The 10,814-nt window shown below is 42.0% G+C and overlaps 2 protein-coding genes across 2 annotated transcripts; both read left to right on the top strand.

Annotated features, from left to right (window-relative positions):
* The first annotated feature begins 409 nt into the window (after window positions 1-409).
* LOC6652321 (anaphase-promoting complex subunit 13) lies at window positions 410-1,262 on the top strand. Its single transcript, XM_002074875.4, has 3 exons — window positions 410-575; window positions 964-1,110; window positions 1,172-1,262. The coding sequence occupies exons 1-3, from the start codon at window positions 564-566 to the stop codon at window positions 1,253-1,255; spliced, it is 243 nt and encodes an 80-aa protein (XP_002074911.3). The 5' UTR covers window positions 410-563; the 3' UTR covers window positions 1,256-1,262.
* LOC6652322 (putative 1-phosphatidylinositol 3-phosphate 5-kinase) lies at window positions 1,262-9,527 on the top strand. Its single transcript, XM_002074876.4, has 6 exons — window positions 1,262-1,866; window positions 1,923-4,257; window positions 4,320-6,281; window positions 7,544-7,706; window positions 7,766-8,085; window positions 8,142-9,527. The coding sequence occupies exons 1-6, from the start codon at window positions 1,342-1,344 to the stop codon at window positions 8,330-8,332; spliced, it is 5,496 nt and encodes a 1,831-aa protein (XP_002074912.1). The 5' UTR covers window positions 1,262-1,341; the 3' UTR covers window positions 8,333-9,527.
* The last annotated feature ends 1,287 nt before the right edge of the window (window positions 9,528-10,814 follow it).

Raw genomic sequence — 10,814 nt, 5'->3', positions numbered from 1 at the left:
TGTGTGCTAATAATATTCATAAATATTTAATTATTTGTGTGATTAGCATTGTATTAATTTAACTCCATTCGAATATATTCAATATAAATCAGATGTTTATAATACATTCCATATAGGGCGATTTTTGATTCGAGAGAGTACTTGGATCGATTACACCATAATTTTTAATCGAAATGTGTGCGCAACTATCAAATATACTGGTAAGTACCGAAGCTCAAAAAAAAAATATTAATAAATATTTAACAATGCTTCAAGTTTCTTTTGAAAGTGTAATTCTTTTTAATTTTTAATTTTTTTAAGCCCTTTAGATACATTGCGCAGTTTTTAAAACCGATTGTGCATTATAACTGTTTTTTTTGCACATCTCTATTGTTTTTATTCGATAGCATCGATAGATACAATCGAATAGTTACAGTCAGCTGCTCTATCTGTTAACAAAAACTCTAAAAAGAGGACCAAGATAAGCAGTTGAGAATAATATTGAACTATAATACTCTAGAAACAAAACATTTTGTTGGCAGTTTAAAACTGGGCGAATCTCAGATTGATTAATTGTAAAAGTGATGGATAGCCAGGTAAGAGGGCGAACTCAATCAAGTCTCAATTGATAGAAGTGCCGTGAATTGTTGATTGTTAATTGTTTATAAACATATGTATGTGCACAAGTATATGTATACGTGTGTGTGTATGTATGCAAGTTATAGATATTGGACATGTGTATGAGTATGAACAATGGCAAGAGATTGTGGCGCGGTATCGCTTCACACTAATTAGTCGCGGGAGTTTGCCATTCGTCGGGCTATTATCAAAGCGCAGGCAATTGTGATAAATGCAAATACTACTCGTACCTGAAAAATTTTTATTCATTTGTTAGTTTCAAATATTCGGAAATGACGTAATTGTTATTGGCCAGGTTAAGGGGGCGTTACTGGAATCAACTCCTAACTCTGACAAATTTTCCAGGCACCCATCGACGATCTACTCTTGGACATTGTAGACAATGCTTGGCGCACTGAAGTGTTGCCTTTCGATCAGATATTAGTACCAATTGAAAAATTGCCCGATCCAGAGGCCGATGGTGGTGATTCACATTTAACTCTTAGCGAACAGGTGAAACATTTTAAAAGATAAGAGCTAGAATAGTTTAATGAACAACGCACTTAATTCACAGGAACAAAAGTGGACTGATTTGGCCCTTGGTTCATTGGCGCCCGATGCCGCTTTGATTGACCAACTGAATATAACAACCATCTAACCAACATTAATAAGGAGTCCGGCACGGGCGACAATTGCCTCGCCCACGCTATTAATACCGCAAGTTTTATTAATTACACCACCATAATGATTAACAACAACAATACCAGCAGTTCCAGCAATAATAGTAGTAGTAACCATCAACATTTGCACTCGCCCACTAAACTAACCGAGTTTGCACGAGATTTTGAAGATAAACCCGAATCTCTATTCGATCGTGTTGTCACCAAAATCCAAAATGTCTACAATCAGAGCTACAACACGGTCAATGATATATCAAGCGGCACCAGCACCAACACCAGCAGCAGCACTGGCCAAGTGGGCAAATCCAAATTTTATTCACCACCCTCTACGGAGTTAGCAGCACCAGCCACCGATTTGGACATAAACAGCTCATCGTCCTCCAGTCTGGCGTCGAGTCGACCACAGCCTCCCACAACACTCAGCTTAAGATCATCAAGCGAGACACGAACCATAAGCAGTGTGGAGGATACGGAGGCAAATGAGCAAATTGATGAGCAGCATCCTTTGCCCAGTGATGCCAATCAGGGAAGAACTGTGACGAATGTCTTAAAGCATATAAGCAATATTGTGGCCTCGAAGAATAATAATGTAAGTGATGTGATAATTTGAACCATTCCAATTAATTTAGTTTAAATGTATTCAAGGATTTGCGCAATTATAAGGACACGGAATTGCAAAGATTTTGGATGCCGGACTCAAAGGCCAAGGAGTGCTATGATTGTGCCCAGAAGTTTTCAACATTTCGCAGAAAACATCATTGCCGCCTTTGTGGACAGATATTCTGCTCCAAGTGCTGCAATCAGGTGGTACCAGGCCGAATAGTACGTTGTGAGGGAGATCTGAAAGTGTGCAACTATTGTTCCAAAATAGTGTTGACCTTCCTGAAGTCATCAAGCTCGACCATTGGCCAAGATTTGCAAGCTTTGCAACAGCATCTCAGCAACAAGTTGGAAGTCCAGGATGGGGCCACTGCGGCTGCTGCTGCCACTACCACGCATCGACAGCAACAGCAACGCAGAGCCTTAACCCGTAAAACGTCGCTGGGTTATCAGGAAGAGCGCTTCACCTCCCAGCCTGGCTATACTTCCACCTTGACCATGGATGATCGCAAAAACATATTGCAACAGTCGAATTCGCTGATCACACTGCACGAGGAAATGCGTCGCGAGTTGCCGGCCGCCCAGAATTGTGGACAGTTGTTGATTGAGTTCCTCATAACTAAGAATAAATCGGCCAATAAGGCACAGGCAGTGGCTATATTAAATGCCATGCTAGCGGCTGGTTTCCTCGAACCCATTGTACAGGATCCTGAGCAGACGGAATTCGAGGCAAGTTTGCATTATAAATTTGCAAAGAGCACTTTGAGTGGAAGCAGAAGTGATGATAACTTGCAGCAATTCGCTGTGTCAAGTGTGGAACCGCCGCAACCTCCCAAATCGATGGATGTTAGTCTCAGTTTTCAGCAGAATGCCGCCCAGGACATTGAACTAGAGAACGCCATGGGCTTCACTACAACCACATCAAAATTACTTGAATCCTATTGTGATCACGAGGATCAACTGTTGGCACAACTGCTGCGGGCAAATAGTTTAGATCAGGAATGGGGTAAAGTCTTGCAGACGCTTTGCTCCACGGCCGCCAATCATTTCAAGCCCGAATACTGCTCAAATGATCTCATGGATATACGAAATTATGTGAACTTCAAGAAGGTGCCTGGAGGGAAGCGTAAGGACTCCACTATTGTCCATGGTGTGGCCTTTTCGAAGAATGTGGCTCACAAGGATATGGCTACCCATGTACCATTTCCACGCATTCTATTGCTCCAGTGCCCCATTGTCTATGAGCGCATCGAGGGTAAATTTGTGACCATTGAGACGGTTCTGTTGCAAGAGAAGGAATACCTACGCAATGTCTGTGCCCGCATCATGAGCTTTTCGCCCAATGTGGTGCTCGTGCACAAGAATGTTGCTGGCATAGCGCAGGATCTGTTGCGATCCTTTGGCGTCACCTTGGTGCTGGATGTGAAATTGTCGGTAATGGAGCGGCTATCTCGTACCCTACAATGCGACATTGTGAGCTCCATTGAGTCGAACATAACTATGCCGAAATTGGGCTATTGCAACGAGTTCTACATACGAAGCTTCAATAATAATGGAACATCAAATGGTGCATCTGGCAAGACTCTGATGTGCTTCGAGAAGTTAACCAATCCGCGTGGTTATACTTGCTTGCTGCGTGGCGCCTCCAATGCGGAGTTGATTCGGGTTAAGCGAGTGGCATCGGCTTTACTTTTTGCCCGCTATAATTGGCGATTAGAAATGTCCTTTTTGCTCGATGAATTCGCTCAGCCTCTGGGGCCGAAACCTTCCATATTTGACTCCAAGGAGTCCAGTCCAAAATCAGAGATCGAAACCGGAGAAAAAGATGTAGATCATCGTGCTAAACGCCCAGCTGTCGGTGAACGTAAATCTGAGGATAAGATTATGACGGTCATAAGCGAGAATGTGGCCGACTTTACAGATCCATTGCGTTCCAGCTCACCTGCAAGTGCTGAGATGCTGGATGAAGATCCAGAGGGTCAGCTTGTTGAGGCCTTGGCAGTGGAGACCCGCTATGATAATCGTTTTCGTAATGCTCTCAGTTCTACTTTGCTTTCGGTTAGTCCATTCTTGACCTTCCCCTTGCCCTACCTGGAGACGGAACCTGGAAGGAATTGCAAATTAAGAAAACTATTTCCCACCGAACTCTACTTCTCAAAGCAATGGTCTAAGCGCCATGAGAGCGGCATTAGTGGGTCCAATGGTGACAAGGAGAACAGCGAGCAACAGCAGCTGCAGTTGCAACAAATACAACCGCTGCTGCCAGCCCACGACTTTCTACGATTAAAAATAACCTCACCGGCCAGCAATCGCGATATACAGTCCAAGCTGGCAGAATTTCGATCCTTTGGCGGTCGTTTTCCAAAGGGCAAGGCGCCAAGTGAGCATAATTTAAATGTTGGTTTTGGTAGAAATTATATGTATAAATTTCATTTCTTTCAGTGCTGAGACCCAAAAGAAGAGACAGAGGCAATTCGGACATGATCATACAGAGACCCCAGAAAGTCAGCGAGGAGCAGTTGTATAAGGATGCACTCGATCCGCAGAATCATCAGCGTTTGCCTGTCTTATTCTGTAGCTTTCATTACAATCCCAAGGGCGTGTCGTCGTTCTGCAAGTTGCCCATGCTGTTGGACATGAAGTTCTATGGTCAACACGATATAATGTTGGAGGAGTTCCTGCAACGCTATTGTTGTCGCTTCAATTCAATGTGCCCCAGTTGCAATTTACCCATGCTGGGACATGTGCGTCGCTATGTCCACTCTCTGGGCTGTGTCCATGTCTATCTCACTGAAGATCAAACACGTTCGGATCCCAAGCGTATTTATTTTACATCCTGGTGCAGCATTTGTAATGCAACCACACCATCGGTTCCCCTCTCGGATTCATCCAAGTGCTTGTCGCTGGCCAAGTATTTGGAGATGCGTTTCCATGGACATGCCTACAAACGGCGACCAACGATTGATACAACTCCCGAAATGCAGAATCCCGCCAGTTGTGAGCATTCCCTGCATCGCGACTATATCCATCATTTCAGCTTTCGCGGGGTAGGCGCCAAATTCCAATACAAACCAGTTGAGGTATGGGAGACCGGATTGCCCTCGCTGATTCTGCAGCTGGATCAACCTAGGCCCGCCAGTCAAATCGCCAGTCAAGTTCAGGAGGAGATTAAACTGTTTTCAGTGCGCGGCCATGAGGTGTACACGAAAATTCACGAACGTATAGCCGATTTGGCTATAGAAGATGAGAATTCGCTGCTAATGCAGAACCTCAAGGCTCAATTGGCCAAGGATCAGTTCGCTTTCAAGCAAAAAATCGAAATAGTGCATACACTTCTGACGGAGCCAAAGGCCAATGTCTATGATATCAACGACGCCCTCATTTCATCCCGTCGAGCTTTAGCCGATAGTATTGATCTATGGGGACCTAGACTCCAGGAGAGCCAGAAATTGTCTATGAACAAGCAGCAGCAGTCGAAACATTCCCACGTTGATGCAGGGACTATTTGTACGGAGGAGCTAAGACCCGATGTGCAGTCGTGTGATTTGGGGGATGTCGTCCCACCACCAGTAGCTTCAGTAGAGTGTCCTAGTGAGGACACAGAAGTCCCAGTGTTAGAGAAAAACTCCACCCTTACCCAATCGAATTCCGATAAAAAGTCTATTAAACAAATCCTTACGCAGCTTTTGCCTTCCACCAACCAAGTGAATCCCCTACAATCGCCATTTTCAGCTCAAGAGCATTTGACCCTGCCCCTGGGTGCTATACCCATACATGTGCGCGAAAATGATCTTAGTTCGGTGATTGCTTATTGCCTAACCTCTACGGATTATCAACGAGCAGTCGAAGAGTCATTCAATGCGGGCAGCGGTAGCGCTGAGGCTTCGTCCAGTCCACAGCTAAAGCGCAAAATGGCCATGTCAACAGCAGAGAGCGATTTGGAGGATAATGCTACGCTGTGTTCCCCCGCTGCTGAGTCGTCCTCGGAGGATAAGAACAAAGCAGGCTGCAAACCTCTATCCCCCAGTCCGCATATTTCCCTAACGTTCAACGATCAGGGCAGTCAGTTTCAGTGTAAAATCTATTTTGCCCGCGAATTTGACGCGATGCGAGCCAAAAGCCTAAAACCGCCAAAGCTGGACAAGTCTCTGTATCGCAAGTTGGAGAAGAGCAAAATGCGCGAGGAGTTGAGAATCTCACAAAGTCGTACGGGCTCCGAAATGGAGTTGGTACGCAAACCCAGCGATCTTGTTGGCCCATCTCCAATGCTCCAACGCGGCCAGGATGACCAACATATTGACTTCGAAGAGGAATCCCGAATTGCTCTGGCGCGTAGCCTTTGTAACAGCGTTCACTGGGAGGCACGTGGCGGCAAATCCGGTTCCCGATTCTGCAAGACATTGGGTAAGTTTATAATGAACATTATTGGCTTAGGCGTTGAGTTCAACATATTCCTAATCCGTTGGGATGGGAAAAAAAAGAAATACTCTTTCAGTTTAATCTAATTAAGTCATTTAGACATTCAGAAACTTTACAAAAAATGATATTCAACATATTCCTAATCCGTTGGGATGGGAAAAAAAAGAAATACTCTTTCAGTTTAATCTAATTAAGTCATTTAGACATTCAGAAACTTTACAAAAAATGATGATATTAATAAGGAAACAAATAATTTTACGTTTAAATGGATAGTTCGTTATAAATTTTAACCAATTATGGTTAATATATTACATATATTTATAAGTTAAAAAATGAATTGTATAAATTGTTATAACTCGAATGGCTCAGTACTCCACCTGATCATACTCAACTTTATTTATCCTGCTTTAACTTTCAATATATTGCCAGTAAATTTGCTGACTATTCAGGAGTATTTAATAGTGTATTTAGACTACGTCTGCGTTCATTCTGCTATTATTTTTAGCGATATGTGTCCATCATTTCATATAAAACCTTCAAAGATGTTTAACAGATTTTGTAACTTACTTTGTCTTAACAAAAATCAAACATGAAACGTTCGTTTATAGTGTAAACTAGACTAGACAACTCAACGTAGCGTACATAGAATATTAAAGGCAGTGCTGGATCCAGAGGGTAATCCGAGGTAATTCCCTCGGATGGCTTAGATAATTTCACGGTGTATTTAAAGTGTGTTTAAAGTTGAATTTTGGGGTAAAGACTTAAATTTTAAAACCCTGCCATAAATCGCAATAACATTCTGCCAGATAGGTTAATATTTATATATTCTTGATCGGGATCAACAGTCGCAACGCAATCTAGTCAATCCGTCTGCCCGTCCGTTCATGAGAAATTGTAAGAATGTAAGATGCATTGAATACATTTGGTGCATGGTTTTATTTTGATCTTGCCTCCTTCTATTTTATTAGGCCATGAGCTGGAGACCTGTAATTTATTTATCGAAAACAATATCGAACCTAGCCACAATCTCAAAAATGGAATACATTTTTTTGTTAGATTTTTTAGATATCTATTTATTTGTTAGAATTCTGAAACGACACAATTTCGAGAGAAAGTTAAGTTTTAAAGTTTAAAAGAAAATCCCGAAAAATATCGGGAAAAATTGTTTTAAAAAGCGATCCGGATGGGACGATTAATAATACTTTTCTTTCCGTTAATGTTAACCGATTGCTTTTTCCTACTTACAGATGATCGTTTTGTTTTGAAAGAGATGAATACCAAGGAAATGACATTGTTTGAACAATTCGCTCCGAAATATTTCGAATATTTGGCCAAGTCGCAGCATTTGCAATTACCAACGTTGTTGGCTAAAATATTTGGAGTCTTCAAAGTCAGCATTAAGAAAAAGGAGTAGGTTTTAAATTTGAGACTCTGGGAGATTTTGTAACTAATTTCTTGTCTTTTAATAGCTTCTTCGTGGAGAAATCTCTGTTGGTTATGGAAAATCTTTTCTATGGCTGTGATATTTCCAACAAGTATGATTTGAAGGGCTCCGAACGTAATCGCTTGGTGGACACGACTCATCAGAATGGTGAAATCGTTTTGCTCGATGAGAATCTAGTCCAAATGTCCTGGTCAAATCCTTTGTATGTGCTTTCACACAGCAAATCTGTACTGAAAGATGCTATTCAAAGGGACACATCGTTCCTCGAGCGAAATGGAGTCATGGACTATTCACTATTGGTTGGCTTGGATAAAGAGAACAGCGTCTTGGTTCTTGGAATCATAGGTAAGACGATATACATTTCTATGGCAAACTATTATCTGATTCTCAATTCCCTGCAGATTATATACGCACCTTCACCCTGGATAAGAGAGTAGAATCGATGTTCAAGCAATCGGTCATAATGGGCGGTGGCAAGGGTAAAGATCCGACCATTATATCGCCGGAACGTTATAAACAACGTTTCATTGATGCCATGGATAGATATTTTTACACTGTGCCCGATCGTTGGGAGGGTCTCTCAAAAGTCTAATGCAAATTACAACCTCATAAACAAGCCGATATTTCCGCCTCCTGGTCGAATTGAATTAGCCTTGACCTGCAACCGCTTGCGGCGCACCCCCGGAAGCCGGTGCCGGCGACGTCGCTGCCGCTGTCGCTGCTGGTCATGACAATTGAAGGGAAAAAGCAAATTGTGTAAAGTTGCGTGTTAGGCCAAATAGAAAAACGGAAATTATTATCATGAAGGCAACCGCGTTGCGTTGCGTCCGTCGTGTTGCGAAAGTGAAATGAAATTGTTAAGACGCAAGCAAATCAACTAAATGTGTGCACCTCAACATGAATTCATTATCGAGATGTCAGAGGAACTAGGTTAAAATACATTCAATACACAATTGTGACAGCTGCTCCTTAAGAGAGTGAGTTCCACTGCAGCTGCCAGTTGCCAGAGACATAGAGTAGCAAAGTGCTAGATTGCATGTGGTGTGTGCTCCCAAAAAGCCCCAAGACCTAACCCAAAAAGCAAAAACGAAAGGAAAAGCAAATTAAACTCCGTGCCAGTTGGTGTAAAAGCAAAAGTGACACCTCAAATCACTTTATGCTTTACGCGAGGCGTGTGGAGAGGAGGTGGAGGAGGAGTATGTACAGCCGAACATCTGGTTCGGCTACCCGACGTCGGCTTGGCATGCCTTGCACACATTTCAGTTGGGATTTACGATCTAAGCGGTCAAGTTGTGCGGTGATTCGCGGCAAGAACTAAGCTTTAATGGCTTCTGGTGGCAAACCGAGGTTGACGGTCGTCTGCCTGCCTGCCACTGGCAGCAAGGCCAATTTCGTCAGATGTTTTTGCTATTATTGTTGTATTCCATTCGGCTGTAAAGTTATTAATGTTTAATTAAAGTGCACACACACGTACACACTTCCATACCCCAACACACACACACACACACACACCCAGGACATACCCGACCTTTATCCTCCAAGCAACAATTAAAGAAGAAGAAAAATGGCTATTGCCTTTGATTGGAAAAGTAACGATGGGTAAGAAAAAAAAAAGAGGCGGAGCAAAGAAACTTATTATTCTTTTGAAATGGCTCCTACGTCGTATAAAGCGTTTGTTGTATTATAATTATCTCTATAAGTAATTGTTTCTTTGATTCATAGTGTAGTAAATTTTGCACTGGCTAATAAATTCATATAGAAAATGTAAGAAATTAACAAAATTAAAAGCTTTTGTTTAATTTGTAAAAGAAGCGATTTCTTTTTGCAGGAAATGTGAACTTAATACCAAGTACTAAAATGCTTAATCAACTTTTGTGTAATCCGACAATATAATTATTTATAATATTGTTACTAATGGTGAAACCCATCAGAAACTGCGAATTGCGATTACCTTAACTGATTATATTTATGTATTTGGCGGCTCTAACCGATTGATAGTGTGTGTAAGAATCTGACGGAGGACAAGTCTTGATTCAATGGCTTTGTGGTCTACACTTGGTCTAACTGGGCCAAAGCGGATCATCCTTATTTTTGTAGCATTTATAAAACAATATGAAAACAAACTTAATTCACAACATATCGTTAGATAATTTTATAAGAGTTCAGAAAGTAGCAGAAATGTAAAGAAATAAGATTTAGATTACACCTTGTCAGTCGCTGAAAACGATGATCATTAGCTTGCAGGATTAGTCTTTTCCTTCTTACGCCAGGTAAAGACCTCAGTTTAGATTGTTAGTTAGTCTCTGGTGTCGCCTCTGAAGTCATTACACGGTTGTGCTTGCACCCAGATTTCAAAACGTCTTTTGTTTTGTCAATCGTTAATCGATGATCCGACAACAGGTGCTTGCGGTTTAATGGTACGTCGCGCCCTTTTGGTGGTGGGATTTTTCAAGACCCTAATGTGCTTCAGAACGCCATGACTTTTAACTGATAATCACTACAGGTCTATCTACTTACATCACGGCGTACATGTGGCTGTTCTCGCCTTTTTGTTTTGCCTAATGAAAAACTTTTACCGACTTCGATATACCATTTATCATTTGAAACCTTTGTCTGTGGCGATTGGCCATGACTGAACTAGAAATTTTGCTCTCTATTTACCGTTTTTTTTTCGATTACTCGTGATAGCTCTGGTCCTGACCGTCCCGGATAATCGGGGTCCAACTGTACTTGCACCACTGCTATAATTAGGTTTCTTTTATCTATTTCCCGAATAGAGCAAGGCGTACCAATATTAGAATATTAAAACTAAAACGGAGAAAAGTTTCAGTCTTCTAAATCAAGGATGGCCACGTAGTGGCTCTTTTGGCTCTGTGGCTCTTTACCAGCAGAGGCTGGGCAGAGAAAAAGGTCACTTTTGCGAGTCGACACACACAAAAATTTGTGTGCCTCGAGTTCTTGGTGGGATGATGTTATTTTCCTCGACGAGGGTAAATTTAACTTGTGTGGAAGTGACGGCAAGACCAAGACCAGGTGTGGCGAAAGCCCAACACGGAGCTGAAAAAACACATTTG

This window comes from Drosophila willistoni, assembly GCF_018902025.1.
Source record: "Drosophila willistoni isolate 14030-0811.24 chromosome 2L unlocalized genomic scaffold, UCI_dwil_1.1 Seg168, whole genome shotgun sequence".
In the NCBI taxonomy this organism is placed as follows: domain Eukaryota; kingdom Metazoa; phylum Arthropoda; class Insecta; order Diptera; family Drosophilidae; genus Drosophila; species Drosophila willistoni.
This window is presented reverse-complemented; position numbering and strand designations above follow the sequence as displayed.

What these genes read in the sequence shown, in the direction of transcription:
- LOC6652321 (XM_002074875.4), top strand. An exon ending in ATTTAACTCTTAGCGAACAG is followed by an intron (nt 1,111 to 1,171) that starts GTGAAACATTTT and finishes CTTAATTCACAG; the next exon opens with GAACAAAAGTGGACTGATTT.
- LOC6652322 (XM_002074876.4), top strand. Translation starts at nt 1,342, where the DNA reads ATGATTAACAACAACAATACCAGCAGTTCCAGCAATAATAGTAGTAGT. An exon ending in TGGCCTCGAAGAATAATAAT is followed by an intron (nt 1,867 to 1,922) that starts GTAAGTGATGTG and finishes AATGTATTCAAG; the next exon opens with GATTTGCGCAATTATAAGGA. An exon ending in GTCAGCATTAAGAAAAAGGA is followed by an intron (nt 7,707 to 7,765) that starts GTAGGTTTTAAA and finishes GTCTTTTAATAG; the next exon opens with CTTCTTCGTGGAGAAATCTC.